The sequence below is a fragment of the Oncorhynchus mykiss genome, chromosome 13 (assembly GCF_013265735.2).
Source record: "Oncorhynchus mykiss isolate Arlee chromosome 13, USDA_OmykA_1.1, whole genome shotgun sequence".
NCBI classification, from domain to species: Eukaryota; Metazoa; Chordata; class Actinopteri; order Salmoniformes; family Salmonidae; genus Oncorhynchus; species Oncorhynchus mykiss.
The window spans coordinates 20,176,988-20,193,182 of record NC_048577.1 but is presented as its reverse complement, the minus strand read 5'-3'; the positions used below and the strand labels follow the sequence as shown (position 1 = coordinate 20,193,182).

General features: G+C 43.3%; 2 protein-coding genes across 3 annotated transcripts; one reads left to right on the top strand and one right to left on the bottom strand.

Moving 5' to 3' along the window:
* The first annotated feature begins 286 nt into the window (after positions 1–286).
* LOC110485867 (zinc finger and BTB domain-containing protein 45) lies at positions 287–5,932 on the top strand. 2 transcript variants are annotated; one of them, XM_036940550.1, is made up of 7 exons: positions 287–620; positions 1,281–1,315; positions 1,408–2,677; positions 3,599–3,733; positions 3,979–4,128; positions 4,236–4,500; positions 4,664–5,932. In XM_036940550.1, exons 3-7 carry the CDS (start codon positions 1,598–1,600, stop codon positions 5,068–5,070), a joined length of 2,037 nt encoding a protein of 678 aa, XP_036796445.1. In that variant the 5' UTR covers positions 287–620; positions 1,281–1,315; positions 1,408–1,597; the 3' UTR covers positions 5,071–5,932. The 2 variants fall into 2 exon arrangements, with proteins under 2 accessions (XP_036796445.1, XP_021412741.1); XM_021557066.2 differs by having other exon boundaries at positions 1,278–2,677.
* A 3,899-nt stretch (positions 5,933–9,831) lies between these two features.
* LOC110485866 (delta-like protein A) lies at positions 9,832–15,640 on the bottom strand. Its single transcript, XM_021557064.2, has 11 exons — positions 15,144–15,640; positions 14,728–15,030; positions 14,388–14,448; positions 14,014–14,271; positions 13,148–13,208; positions 12,880–13,010; positions 12,453–12,622; positions 12,071–12,287; positions 11,105–11,921; positions 10,884–11,007; positions 9,832–10,756 (listed from the first exon to the last, which is right to left on the bottom strand). The coding sequence occupies exons 1-11, from the start codon at positions 15,195–15,197 to the stop codon at positions 10,751–10,753; spliced, it is 2,202 nt and encodes a 733-aa protein (XP_021412739.1). The 5' UTR covers positions 15,198–15,640; the 3' UTR covers positions 9,832–10,750.
* Positions 15,641–16,195: the final 555 nt, after the last annotated feature.

The window sequence follows — 16,195 nt, the reverse complement described above, 5'->3', positions numbered from 1 at the left end:
CGTCTCAACTACATAGCGCTGCTAATAACTACATTGAGAATACTGTGATTAAAAATAGTTCAGATGTTAAAATTATTAAAACATAGGTTCATTATCATTTCTACACACGTTCTACCTGGGTTTTGGTAGTTTAAGTTCAGACTGGAGCATTTTTATTTACAAATAATCAAATAATAATATTTATTTTTCACTCAAGGCACTCGCGAACCATTCAAAACCTCCGTCACAACCAACCAGTTGAGAATCGCTGAGCTAATGCATTACAATTATGCACTACATGTAGCTAACCATCCATATGCATACAGATCTGTGTGTGATTCTCACTGGCACTGTACTTGCAGCAGAAATATTGGAGGAATACGCGCTAATTCTAGCTGTTAGATATTTGTTTAAAGAAAGGCATGCATATTAATATACGCTTATTATTATCGCTACACACTGCAGATATGTAAATAAGGTAGAATAATTGTCGATAGACGAATATTAAATAGGTCGAAGACCAATGCAAGAAGACTGCTAGCCAGGAAGCTAGCTAGCTAACGGTAACGTTAGTTTGTAGCTAGCTTGCCATTTTCAACCAGTGGCCAGCTAGTCAAGTTAGCCATGCTAATTGGACCCTGGTAGGTGTCTGCTTTGGTTATTATAATTTATTGTAATGTCAATAAATTTCTACAAACCACATGCTCGTAGTTGTTCATGCAAATGCACACCGAAGACGTTTGTGTGTTCACGAGACTGAATTCGTAAAGAAGAACGTCAACCTACAAACATTAGCTTGATATCTAGCTAGCATATGGTAGCATTTACTGTGACAATTTGACAGTTATTTGCCTGTCTGGTTGCATAGATATGTGTCTGAAATAGGCCTATTGACATAGCTATGTCTTACGAAATATAATATCATGATGCATTACATTTATATCATCGACATTATTGCAATTCACACATACCGCTCTTTCCACTGTCACTCAACTACACCAAATGGCTTTAGTTAGCTATGCAGATAATTCTTCCAAAAAATGATTAGCATATGGGCTGATGTCTGCCCCACGCGCCCACTTATTCCCGCCCTTATAAATCACTTGTCATGGTCAGTCAGGCATATTACCTGTGGTCATTTAGTACAGGCCACAGCCACCTGCTAATTATTTCCTATTAAATGTAATTTTGTACCTGTGAGATAAAAACAAAATACTGTAAGGATTTAGCTAGATCAGTTATATTATGTTACAGCACATACAATACTCTGTTGAACACAATTTTACATTTTCTTCCAGCAGGGTTGCACTGAGAGCTTGAGGTGACAGACTGCATGGTTAGTGGAGCCCTGCATGACTTCCAAGGAAACCCACTGACCAAAGCAGGTGCATCACTCAGTTAACCTCACACATTCTATTATACCTGCAGACACAGTGGATACAACTTCATTACCTCTAAGCAGCCTGATGAGTGTTTAAGGGGAGGCACCCGGCCCGCAGTGGCCCATGCTTCGTACCCACTTCCCTCCCTGCCTTCCCTCCCCTTCAAGCTGATTCAGAGCCGACAGACACTCTCCCGGCACCACCTCCCCACCCACCCCGTCCCTCATCCTCAGGCCATGGCTGCGGGCACGGAGACGGTGCACTACATCCACCTGCACAACTCCAGCCAGTCTGTTCTGGAGGCTTTACGGACGCAGCGGCGTGAAGGCCTCTTCTGCGACGTGACGGTGCGCATACACGATGCCTCGCTGCGTGCCCACGCCTGCGTGCTGGCTGCTGGCAGCCCCTTCTTCCAGGACAAGCTGCTGCTGGGACACTCTGAGATCTCGGTGCCGCCGCTGGTCCCCGCTGAGACGGTGAAGCAGCTGGTGGATTTTATGTACAGTGGCTCGCTAGTGGTGGTGCAGTCACAGGCTCTCTGCATCCTCACCGCCGCCAGCATCCTGCAGATTAAGACGGTCATCGACGAGTGCACCCAGATCATCTCCCAGAGGAAGGTTGCTGCTGCGGCAGCAGCCGCAGCAAGTGGAGGTGAAGGTGGAGGGGGGATGACAGTTGGGGTCCTGCCCAAGCAGGAGGAGCGGGGAGGGGGTAAAGGTAGGGACAGCGGTGGTGGTTGTATTGGTGGTGGTGGTGGTGGTGGCGGAGTCAGCGCTGGTGGGGGTTACCAGAGCTTCTCGAACTTTGCCTTAGGGGACTGTGGAGCGAGCAACATGGTCACAGGACTGGGCGGATCTAACTTGATCGTTAATGTTAGTGAGAGTGGCCCAGGAGGCGCCCTTGGGCAGGCTAACCCAGTGGGGCTGATGGCTCTAGCTGACATGGGCAGCCCCGGGGCCCTCTGTGGGGCTGACGGGCTGAGCTCAGGGGCCGGCGGAGTCCTCATGAAGAACTCAAGTTGCACTCAGGATATGAGGTACAAGCTGAGAGACCTGCTAGCGGCAACCGCTAACGGCGCGAATGGCGGAAGCTCAGGGAATCTCTCGGTCGGCTGCAGCTCTGGTGTCAGCAGCGTGGACAGCATTGGCCGGGACAGTATCCGCAGCAATGCGGCTGACCTCTCGGAGGAGCTTGTGGGGATGGACAGATACTGCGAGGCGGAGGAGATGGATGGACATCACAGAGGGAGAGACTTGGACAGGGACAGAGGGGCAGGAGGACACAGCCGCAAGCAGAGGCAGCCACTCAGGCTTCAGGTAAGATCCCCATGGTTACAGTTGCAAGGCAGGCAGATATGCAGCCAGACATCCTAAAGTGAATAAAGCAGGATTTCTAGATGGCAATTACCCTCATTGTGTCATTGCAGGAATTAAGCTATAGATCTGAACGTGTCAGCAATAAACATAATTGAAAGGAAGTTGCTGTCCAGAAGTCTTATATTAGGCTGTCCTCCTAGATAATGTTCCATGGACTGATTAAACAGTGAACACCCCTTCCATGGGTCATTAAACATGTTAAGTCTTGGATGTAGTGCCAGCTAGCACCTCTTTTCAGTTGTTGTTACATTATACCTAAGCCAATTCTGTATACTCTCAGAAAAAAACGGTTCCAAAAGGGTTCTTCGGCTGTCCACATAGGAGAGACATTTTTGGTTCCAGGTAAAACCCTTTTTTGGTTCAATGTGGAACATGTAACCCAAAAGGGTTCCACCTGGAATCAAAAAGGTTTCTTCAAACCCTTTTAGTTTCTAAAAGTACCTTTTTTTCTTCATTTATACATTGAGAAAATTATATCTAAGCAATAAGGGGGTGTGGTATATGGCCAATAGTCCACAGCTAAGGGCTGTTCTTATGCACGATGTAACGCATAGTGCCTGGATACATCCCTTAGCCGTGGTATATTGGCCATATATTACAAACCCCCAAGGTGCCTTATTGCTATTATGAACTGGTTTCCAACATAATTAGAACAGTAAACAAGTATTTTTTTCATCATACCCATGGTATATGGTCTGATATACCACAGCTTTAAACCAATCAGCATTCAGGGCTCGAACAACCCGGTTTATAATTCTCTTTTTACTGTCTTCACATTCCTGACCATACACCACAGTTTGAAGCACCAATTTTTGGCTCGATACTCTAATTGACTATATATTTTTCTTTACTTTCTCTTAGGTTCTTGTAGGAGAGGAAGTGGTGGTGAAGGATGAAGGAGTGCAGGACCCGGATGGAGGGGTCTTCGGCTTGGAGGAGGGAAGACGAGTTGAAGGGCAGGAGGGCACACAGGAATCCATGGCAACCTTCGGCCAGGTGAGTCTTGTCTTGTTCTACACAGTAACTTGATGTTGGAGCATGGTGCTGGCAAAAAACACCAGGGTTGTGGGTTCAAAACCCATATGGGCTGGATGTTCTGAATCTGTAAATTGCTTTGGATAAAAGTGTCTATACTCATTCTTTTATCATTATCACAGTTTTAGAGACTTTTCATGGTTATGTATTAGGGTCAATTAAATTAGGTAATACTCATAAGTGAATTTTGTCTCTCTGTCTTACAGGAGGGTGTATTCTATGATGAGGCTGGAGTTTTCTCCCCCGAGGCTTTCTGGCCCCAGAATGAGCCGGCTCAGGCCATGTCCTTCAACCCCAGAGGAAGAGGAAACAAGCCACTGTCTCCCCCTACCTCCTCACAGTCCATCAACAACCAGGTCAGTTACAAATGTAAACACTTTTAAAATAGTCATTGCAACAATTTGTAAACTTGAATCATGAAAGTCGTTGGTGGCCATTATTTAAATTCCTGTTTCCCTTTCAGCTACTTTTTCAGTACCCAGTCAGCCAATCACAGCCATCAGCCTCATTCTTTGTGGGCGGACCGATGGTTATTGACAGCATGGCAGGAGCGGAGCACAGCCAACAGGCTCTGCCCCCGACACCAATGACCCCTGTTCTGTCAACCTGTGGCACGCCAGGCCCCTCACCTTCCTCCCAGGGATCTGAGACGTCCTTCGACTGCACTCACTGTGGGAAATCGTTACGTTCCAGGAAGAACTACAGCAAGCACATGTTCATACACTCCGGTAGGCCACCACTTTCTATATATACTAGTTACTATCACTTCCTTTAAAACATTTACTGTTCATGATTGTTGTATACACATGTTAAAACGCCACATAACAGATAGTCCTACTCTGATACCTGTGTCATACTAACATATGCTATTGTCTGTTGTGTGTGCCTCAGGTCAAAAGCCTCATCAGTGCAGCATCTGCTGGCGCTCCTTCTCCCTGCGCGACTACCTCCTCAAGCACATGGTGGTGCACACGGGCGTGCGCGCCTTCCAGTGCTCTGTGTGCGGCAAGCGCTTCACACAGAAGAGCTCACTCAACGTGCACATGCGCACGCACCGGGCCGAGCGCACGTTCCAGTGCACTGTGTGCCACCGGGCATTCACCCACCGCACCCTGCTGGAGCGCCACGCCCTGCAACACACCCACCATGGGGCCACCCAGGGCCAAGGGCAAGGACAGGGCCTCCAGCAGACCCCTAAACACAGCCCTCCAGCCCTGGCAGGGCCCTCGGGCATGTGCGGCTCAGCTGGGATGGGCGGCACCATGGCCAACATGCCCAGCCACGGGCCGCCCTCCTAGAAGGAGAGAGAGGCAGAGGAGGGCCCAATCCCAAACTGATCCGTCACCCCTATCCTGGAGCCCTTTTCTGATCTGAGAGGATTGCTAGGTATGAGCAACATGGTGGATGCTCCATCTAGACCTATTGGAGGCTGGATGGGGTTTGTGCCATATTACTCACAGCTATGAAGCCCTGCAGATATGCAAGAGGGAGTTGCCAATAATGTAAAAAAGGGGAGATAACTGGTTTGGGATTGAGGAAGAAAAGGGAGAGAGAGAAAGTTGTTGGAGATTAATTGCAGGAGATTGAAGGGAGGAAATGTAGGAGGGCTAAGAAAGAGAGAGACGGAAAAGGGGAAGGGAGAGAGAAAGCAAAATAGGCTAGAAAAAGAGTGCAGGGTGATGAACCGATGAAGAAAAGAGCGAATGAATCTATGAGAGTTACCATCATACATCAAGACGACATAGGAAGACTATTACATGCAGGAGGCACTGGACAACCCAGGATCATATACCTCGAAACAGGAAGAGACAGGAAATAAATTAAGGACACAACTTTTATTTTGAAATGTGACAAACGTTTCAGCATGTTTTACACACCTCAAAGAATACCTCGGCGGTCCAAAGACAGGCATTATGCTACACATGTTTAATAGCTACATCAAACAGCAAAACAGTGGGAACTAAAGCTAACTGAAATCCCTTCCTTTTAGAACCGTACAATTTTTCTTTACATAATATTCCTTTACATTGTCGAGTTTATTTGTCGCTCATTTGTGATTTATTGATGACGAAAACAATAAGGTAATTAATTTTAAAAGGTTTAAAAGGATCTTTCAACTATAAGTGACACTTTTTGGGATAAATGAGAAAATCTGTACTTTTATCCGGCTTTTTAATCCGTGTGTATGTGGGGTTATTACAGTTGAAGTCGGAAGTTTACATACACCTTAGCCAAATACATTTAAACTTAGTTTTTCACAATTCCTGACATTTAATCCTTGTAAAAATTCTGTCTTAGGTCAGTTAGGATCACCACTTTATTTTAAGAATGTGAAATGTCAGAATAATAGTAGAGAGAATGATTTATTTCAGCTTTTATTTCTTTCATCACATTCCCAGTGGGTCAGAAGTCTACATACACTCAATTAGTATTTGGTATCATTGCCTTTAAATTATTTGGGTCAACTTGGGTCAAACGTCTCAGGTAGTCTTCCACAAGCTTCCCACAATAAGTTGGTTGAAATTTGGCCCATTCCTCTTGACAGAGCTGGTGTAACCGAGTCAGGTTTGTAGGCCTCCTTGCTCGCACACGCTTTTTCAGTTCTGCCCACAAATGTTCTATAGGATTGAGGTCAGGGCTTTGTGATGGCCACTCCAATACCTTGACTTTGTGGTCCTTAAGCCATTTTGCCCCAACTTTGGAAGTATGCTTGGGGTCATTGTCCATTTGGAAGACCCATTTGTGACCAAGCTTTAACTGATGTCTTGAGATATTGCTTTAATATATCCACATCATTTTCCTTCCTCATGAAGCCATCTATTTTGTGAAGCGCACCAGTCCCTCCTGCAGCAAAACACCCCTCACAACATGATGCTGCCACCCCGCCCGTGCTTCACGGTTGGGATAGTTTTCTTCAGCTTGCAAGCCTCCCCCTTTTTCCTCCAAACATAACAATGGTCATTATGGCCAAACAGTTCTATTTTTGTTTCATCAGACCAGAGGACACTTCTCCAAAAAGTACGATCTTTGTCCCCATGTGCAGTTGCAAACCGTAGTCTGTCTTTTTTGTGGCGGTTTTGGAGCAGTGGCTTCTTCCTTGCTGAGCGGCCTTTCCGGTTATGTCGATATAGGACTTGTTTTACTGTGGATATAGATACTTTTGTACCTGTTTCCTCCAGCATCTTCACAAGGTCCTTTGCTGTTGTTCTGGGATTGATTTGCACTTTTCACAACAAAGTACGTTCATCTCTAGGAGACAGAACGCGTCTCCTTCCTGAGCGGTATGACGGCTGCATGGTCCCATGGTGTTTATACTTGCGTACAATTGTTTGTACAGATGAACGTGGTACCTTCAGGCATTTCGAAATTGCTCCCAAGGATGAACCAGACTTGTGGAGTACTACAATTTTTTTCTGAGTTCTTGGCTGATTTATTTTGATTTTCCCATGATGTCAAGCAAAGAGGCACTGAGTTTGAAGGTAGGCCTTAAAATACTTCCACAGGTACACCTCCAATTGACTCAAATTATTTCAATTTGCCTATCAGAAGCTTCTAAAGCCATGACATCATTTTCTGGAATGTTCAAAGCTGTTTAAAGGCACAGTCAACTTAGTGTATGTAAACTTCTGACCCACTGGAATTGTGATACAGTGAATTAATTATAAGTGAAATAATCTGTCTATAAACAACTGTTGGAAAAATGACTTGTGTCATGCACAAAGTAGATGTCCTAACCGATTTGCCAAAACTATAGTTTATTCACCAAAATTTGTGGAGTGGTTGAAAAACAAGTTTTAATGACTCCAACCTAAGTGTATGTAAACTTCCGACTTCAACTGTATATGTGCTTTTGGGGCGCTTGCCAATGAATGGGAAGGTTTGTTGCTGAGAACTATAACTTTTTTCTCCAACGGCTTCATTTAATACTTTAAAATGTTTTAATTGTAACTAAATAAATAATGAGGAAATACAATCACCCAGAGTGGATTTGAGTACCACGGTAATATTTATTACAATTTGACAATAATTACTATGCACAATACATTTTTGCACATTGTGTAATTTAATTCTGCTTTATATGTTGTCCTACCCTAGATATTTGCCTTTAGAAAAATATATTTGCCCTAATATTACTAATGTATATCATGGAGAACATAGAATGTTTTGTTTTTTGTTTCCAACTTCCCACCTTGAAGATGATTTTAGATATGCAGTATATAGACCCCACTAGACATAAAAAGCCAACTGAGCCAGTGAGACCAGCTAAACCCCTTTAAGATTCCTTCTGGTCCTCACTTTAAACTTTTAACATAAAATGTCCCCTCACAATGAAGAAACATTCTGCTTGATCATGATGATCTCATTGAGCTACGCACTGTTCACTAATCTCTATAATGGGAATCTGTTAAAACCCTGTTAATAGGAAGTTGACATGATTTATAGATCAGTTAAATCTGTGCTGCATATAGTTCAGGCTGACCCTTGTGAACAAACAGGTGATTAGGCTGTTCCAGAGATTTATGTATCCTCAGCAACTCAAATGTTTCTTGTACATTTTGTCTGAGGTGGACCTGTGTACAGTACTGTATTATGTGTGCTTAAAGCCATGTCAGAAGAATGCATCCCATTGTAATGATGTACTATGTTTTGCCTTTTTTATCTAGCTTTCTTTGAGTGAAGGGGGTGATAAATTGTTTTTTTTTTTTTTGCAAATTTGAGTATAACTGCAAGTCAAATATGTCATAAGAAAATAAGTCGTTTTTTATAAAGCACCAATCATGCTATGTATACCACGTTTTATGTATGGAAAAGCTAAAAGGCATGATATAACTTTTTATGAAAAAAATTACATGTACGTACTTCAATGACTTTATTGAATTTTAAAACATGATTTTAAACATTTCAAACATTTCTTTCTCCAAATAAATTCTTATGGCTACAAGCCAACTTGTTGTCCTACAGTTGATTATTTGACCAAAAGGTATAGGGGGTAAAACAGGCATATTTATTCTTATCAAAATAGTTTTGAATCTCTTCTTTGTTTTAGGTTTGGTTTTGTCCCTTTCTAAAAACAAGTAATACATTTTACTGTTGACCAATTTCACCGTTTTCTGTTAAGTCTACATCCCTTCGTCGATCCTAACCAATTTATATGAAAGACAATATAAAAAGCTTGCTTTTCTTAAACGCTATAGATAATCTGTTTCTTTCCAGATCGAGCCTTTGAAGGTCTGGCTGGTAGTGCCGGAACTCTGGCCAGAGGGCATCTGTTACTCAACAACATCTGTTCCTGTTATTCTCTTTTTTTCCCAGCATGCCGAGGGACATACAGGCTCTCCCAAGGGTGGCCTTTTGTGTGGCCCCATTGTCAATTCCATCATTGTCTACTGCTGAAGTCTGTTCCCATGATGCCACGAGGCAGGCTATAGTAGTATACCCGCCTTTAGAGGCCAACCTTAGGGGTGACAATTTACAGTTACTTTATTGTCCCAACTTTTTTGGGCTAAAAACAAATATGATTTAATTCGCTAGGCAACTAAGGAATCAAATGTATAGAAAATAGAAAAATGTTAAAGAATCGTAAATGGGTAATTCCATGGGGAAATTCTAAAATCTTATTTTTTAAGAATTTGACTACAGATATCATCAAATATGATTGTAGATGTATTACAAAGCATATTCAACATTTAAAAAAACATTTGGATAAGTTACATTGACTGGGTGTTTGTCAGTTTTCTGGACTGAACATTCATCAATAGTGTTAATTGTTTCTTGCTTCATATAAGGATGTTTTAAAGCAGTAGTTGCATTTATCACATTTTTCTATCGGAGTGGAAATCGGAGTAGTACATCTAGCGTGGGGACATTTTTTCATGAATAGCCCCGTTGGTCTCCACGGAAACACTTTCAACTCCTGGCAGTGACCAACAGCATCGGCATAGAATAGCCCACCATGGGGTAGCCAGGGGAAGACAACAGATGTTACTGATTAACTTTCCTCACAGAACCCAAAGAACGGCTAGGCATGGGCTCACAAACCACAGTCACACACAAAAAAGTTGTACTTTCAATTATATTTATTCATTAAAAAACAGTAGCAGAGGCAGTAACAATAATAAAATGTTGTACAATCCCTCTTACTTTAAATAACATTTCTTTAAAAACAAATTCCTTGACCTGAAGTGCCTTTGCAAATATCAGCATTAAAAAATGTACTTAAATAATCATAACAAACATAGAAAATATACAATATAATTAAAAAAGAAAAATAATACAAAATTATTAAATTAAATTAAATCATACGTATTTTTTTAATCATACAATTTATTTTTATTTTTTTATTTTTTACAAATGGACAAAATCCGTATCGAAGCAAAAAAAGATTTTAAGACAAAGTTTTCATCTCCAAAAACAATCAATACAATGTTATAAATGGTTCGGAGGGCTTTGAAACAACACACTTCAGTTTTACACAGTGATATAGTATACGTAGTACAGTCCTCACAGGTCTAGAGATTGGATCAGAATCCATGTTAACAGCCTTGTGAAGGACAGGCCAGTATGGCCAAACATCCACCATTTGATGCAGTTCATGCGCTCAGCAACGGCTTGTGGGGCTAAAGAAAAGGGCTGGGTGCAAATGTTGCAAAAACTTCAAACCTACATTTCTGTTACAACCGAAACCGAAGACATCGTACATCACCTCTATCGTGACGGTTTGTCCATTTTTCAATCTCGTTATACAAATCTTCGCTTGAGGTCGCTTTGAAAGGTAAAAAAAGATTTGCCCCACCGATTCCTATCCCACAGGCCTCCACTGCCTGCACTTATTTTCCAGTAGAGAACCAGCTCACTCTGAATATCAGTTAAACGTCTCAGTATCAGCAGCAGTCTCAAGGCGGGACACCTCCCCCTAGGGTTAGAGCAGCATTTAAAGGAGTATTAAAACTCTCCCATAGAGCAAATTGGTGGCTTGCGTTACACCTATGGAGACAAGAGAGAAACAAAATGGACATTAGTTGTTGTTGTTTACAAAGCTCTTAGGGAAATGCAGTGACTTTATCAAACAATTATAAATGAGGAAAAGTTAAGAAAAGTATCCCAAACTCACCTCAGTTGCAATTATACATTCATCCTTCTCCTCTGACATGACAAACACGGATTTGTACTTGGTGTCTGCACATGCAGACATTTCTGGAAGTTTCATTTCATTTCTTGAAGTTTCTGATGCGTCACTGATGGAAGATAGACAAAGATCCACATTAGTCATCTGACCTTCAAATTTTGTCATGTTATATGATTACATCTATTATCTTATTGAGTGTGCTTTACCTTTTTAAATGTTTGCTGCGTTTATTTCTGCACTCCTCATACTCAAAACCCGAGTCCAGAATTTGGCATTTCTCTTCGCAAGCCGAGGCCTCCAGGCTCAGCATCGACTCTTTGGCCGCCTGCTCGTACTTCACCTCATGCACAAGGTTATAGTCCGCCGGCAGGTGGCGGCTCTTGTAGCTGCTCCGACACGACGGTGATGGTCCGTCCATGTCGGCATCGCTTCCGAAATCCATTTTCTTGTTGATGTTCTTGACGCCTGGCTGTGGCCCGAGCCCTACTACGCTTACCGACAGGTCCTTATCAATCCGGTGACAATTATTGGTCAGGTTGTTTATTGTCTCGCCTTCGCCGACGGTGGTGCCGCCCTGGCTACCGCGCTGCATCTTGTTGCGGACGCAGCCCACCAGCACTGCACACCCTGCTAGCAGAAGCAGCACCAGAGCTGTCCCAGACCCCACCGCCATCCAGGGGATCTCCGAGCCTCGAATAGCTGCATGGTCCGGGAGCAGGAACTGGCAGTTGCGGCCACCGTAACCAGGCACGCAGGCGCACACGTAGCGGTTATTCCTCTCGTGGCAGGTGGCGCTGTTGTGGCAGGGGTTGTGCTCGCAGCGGCTTATGGGAGAACTGCAGTTGCGGCCTGTGTAGCCCGGGGGACAGATGCAGGTGTAGCCGTCAAGACCCTCCTGGCATGTACCACCATTTTGGCAGGGATAGATGGAGCACTCATTGCCGGTGTGGTCGCAGTTCATGCCTGTGAAGCCATCAGGACACTGGCACAGGTAGGAATTGACGAGATCCACACAGCGGGCACCTAGTGTGAGAGGCAGAGCGATTGGGAATTAATGGGTGGTCAATAGTGTGGGGGCAGGCTGTAGTCTGAAAGGTAACTGCTTAAATTTAAAAAGTCGATAAATTGAGATCTGAAACAACATCTGTGTAAGTTGTTCAATTAGCCCTTACCATTGGAGCATGGGCTGGAGGTGCAGTGGTCAATCTTCTTCTCGCAGTTGAAGCCAGCGTAGCCAGTGGGGCACTGGCAGAAGTATCCGCCATCAGGGTTGTCGGCACAGCGGCCTCCGTTGAAGCAGGGACCATCGGCGCAAGTCATGGCGCTCAGCTCGCAGGTGTTGCCGTAGAAACCAGGAGGGCAAGCACAGGCATGCGTGTTCTCCATATCCTTTGAGAAAAAGATTGAAACATAAGCTTAACAAATACATTCCACCAAAATGCATTAGATCACCATCACAACAAAAGTGCTATTCATGATTGCCAACATTTTCCTGATCCTAGTTGTAATTGAGTGTACATTCGAAACACAATGATGTAATTGTACAGTACTTACAGTGCAGCTTCCTCCATTTCGACAGGGGTTCAGGGTGCATTCGTTGACCTCAATCTCACAAGCATCCCCAGTGAAGCCCGGTCTGCAGGAACAGGTGTAGCTCCCCTGGCCAGTGTTGCTACAAGTGGCTCCATTCATACAGGGCTTGTGGTGAGTGCAGTAGTTCAGATCTGGAGGAGGACAAGCAGCACATGTGGATTAGTCCATTAGTCCCAATGGAACATATGGCAGAACAACAACAGTAGCAGCCCAGCTAATGTCTTTCTGCCACTCTCACACTTTTTTCTTACACTTTTTTTCACAATTTCTCTCACAACACTATCTCTTTGTCTCTGTTTGTGTCATCTCTCTAAATCCCCCTCCCACTCTCTCTCTCTCCCCCCTCTCTTTCCCCTCCCTCTCTCTCTCTCTCTCCAGTGGGACTCACCTTGGTTACAGAAGAGGCCTCCCCACCCCTCCTGACAGTTGCACTGCCACGGCTGCTGGCAGGTCCCGTGGAGGCAGCCTGGGTAACGGATGCACTCATCACAGTACCGCCCTTTGAAACCCACTCTGCACCTGTCACACAGTAATTACAACACATTGGTTAGAAACCCACTCAAGTTTCTCTTTATGTCACAGATTATTTCTGAAAATATTAACTTGAGGAAGTGTTTTAATAGGTGGAAATCATAGTTGTCTTTTCTCTAACTTACTTGCACTCCCCAGGCTTCTCACAGAAGCCGTGTTCGTCGTCACATCCTGGAAGGCAGAGAGCTACAAAGGAGATAAACACAAGGTATGAACTATGGCAAAATAAAAAAACTTTTTACACATATGCTCTTTGTTTAGTTTGGCTTTGAGCAACAACAAAAAATGTATTGCTTAAATCTGAACAAATTCATTAAAAAGGGGGGCAACTAAACCCATTAGCTGTTTTATAAAATTAAAAAAACACTCTCCTTATCATGGTGAAAGAATATTCCGCTTAACATAGTGCATAGAGACAATGGGAGGGTGCACACAGCAAACTCTCTCTCTCTCGCTCTCTCTCTTTTAGTACAGGCCCCTTTTTTCATCGCTGTGGGTCAAAACTCTTTTATTCATTCTGTGCACACAACTCCCCTTAATGTCTCGGATTGGGGCAGATAAGAGTGGACAGCTGGTGAGTATGTTGCCAGTGCGTGACAGCTGCTCCATTGTCTACTCTCTCCCCGCAGCTGCCCACTTCAAACAATACATCACCCGCCTCAGCCAATCAGCGGCCAACCAACTCCAAGAGTAACGAATCGGACGTAGCATGTAAATTTGTGGCACGCGTGAGATTATTCCGAAAACTTTCCTCCGCTCGATTTGAATAAATAAAGTTGTTGTGTTTGTGGGAGCGTGGTGTTTTCGTTCAAGTTGCCTCAATGTTTATAGCCACGCCACCTAACATAAAAAGTAACGTATATTCATCTACCATAATAATGTTATTTGACATGACCCAAAAAGTGTCTACACGTAAAACATGAATAACAATGTTATATCATCTTTAGTCAAATATTTCCCCAAAAACACCTGAACACCAAGTTTCACTTACGTTCTGTGCAGTAATGGCCTTTCCACCCAGCGTCACAGACAATCTCTCCGCGCTCTCCACAGGTGAAGTGGCCGAAGGCATCGTCTCGTGGGCGGCAGAAGACCGAGCAGCCATCGCCATAGTAGTGCTCATCACAAACAAAGCGGTAGGAGTACTTCAACTCGGTTCTTCCTCCAGTATGCAAGTCCTGAGACCAGTCATCTCCCACCGTCAGATGTCTCTGAGTGGTCATTGTGCTGATAACACGGTCTGGGTTTTCTGCAGATGGAAATAAGAACGGAACTTTAGCAAAATGTGTGTAAATGTAAGTTATCCTTGACTAGATCACACCACGTAAAGCCAAACAACTGTATGGCAGTGTATTTTGATCCTACCTATCGAAAGATCGTCTTTGGAGTCGGTGTGCAGAGCTTCAATGATCAGCGAGAACGTCCCCTGAGGACATAAACAAATAGCATCATAAGACAGGTGGCCAACGGAGATGGGGAAAGAGATAGGCCCCTCTAACATGTTCTCTATTCTAGAAGGTAAAATAACATTTCGAAACGATAATACAAACATAAACAAACAAGACTAACATGTTTATATATACGTGTAGTCATTAATAGACCACTCTATATAAATGAACCAATTTGCACGGATTTTTAAAGACCTCTTGACTAGAGGTTTATATGAATTACTTGTTCATGAATTAACCCAAGGCAGAGTACTCACCGGCCATGTGAAACCGAAGTTAATTCTGATGGGATTGGTGAATGAACTGTCAGACATGGCTTCCGGAATTTGGAAAGAGTTTGACCCAAGAACAGGCGTTATAGCGCCGCCGTAGTTACAAGGTGGCTCTGGTGATGCGTTTGGCTGATAATGTTTCAGACAGATTCTGAAAAACGTTTTACATTCACACTGTTGCTGATAAACTGACGTCAAGCCTCCCTTGCAGCAGTTCATGTTGCCCTGAACCCCTTTCTTGTTCAAAAACTCCTGCAACTTCAGTTCGAAAACTCCTGAGCAAAAACCCTGTTGAAATAATTGTATTTATTACACAATCATTAACATAGGCTATGTGATGTAAAATCTTGAAATTGTTATCAATTGAATAGTACGGTAATTGTGTTATGTAGTTGTCTTACCTTGCATATCAAGACGAACATAACCGCAACTGTCAGAAGAATAGCGCGCCCCATATTAAATAAATACAAATAAATAAATAGGAAAAAGTCTTGGAGCGACTCAGCTCAATTTAAGCTCAATATGCCTCCTTTCAAATCATGTTCTGTGAATTAATCATTGAGCACGTTTCTTCTCTTACGAGGTCTTCTCTTCAGTTTCTGGTGTCAGCCACGCCGATTTCATTCATGTCCAAGAAACAAAAAGATAATCCAAAATAGATATTGGAACTGCCCTGAACTGTCCTCAAAATTCCGTTACAATGCGATAATCCCACTCAAAAAAAAAATATTATAATTAGAATTGACACAGTTCGTTCCCTGTTGAAACGAAGAGGGCAACAAATGTAGGAAATTGCTTTTGTGTGACGTGGTCTATCCCAAGGAAAGATTTGTCACTGATCCAACATACTTCCCCGCCACCTTCTTCCTTCTTTCCTCAACATGAATTGTGCGTCTGTCTTGAGTGAAGGCCGCCTGCCGCCAGTTTTATATGGGCCGGCGCATGCTAGGGTAATAAGATGCAAACGAGCCCCCCCCCCCCCCCCCCCCCCCCCCTCCAATCTGGCTCAGGGGATCACAATGGACACCTCTCCAAGCCCCATCGTCTCAAATCACAAGCTAGTATTGGGTCAGAAAATGGAAAATGGAGGAATGTCAAAGTATTCCAGCAAACTGCACGAGACTGTCTCAGCAACCTGTCCTAGAATGACTCACTTTCCACAACATTAGAGATTGAAAAATGTAGCACATAATAACAAAACAGGATGGCCAAATTATTTATTCCAGTTTAAAGCAGATTTCAGTTATAACTATATATCAGTATTTCACAGTAATGTATTGTACAAGTCTGCCTACACTTGGTATTTAAGCTTATTTATGAATATAGATGGGGTAGTTAAATTGTATATTTTTATGTTAGGAAAGAAAACAACATTTATGTTAACATTTTCAGAGGTCTGAAAAAGCCAAAATATGTGGCACTATATGTGGTAGTGTATTTGTCAAACCCTGAC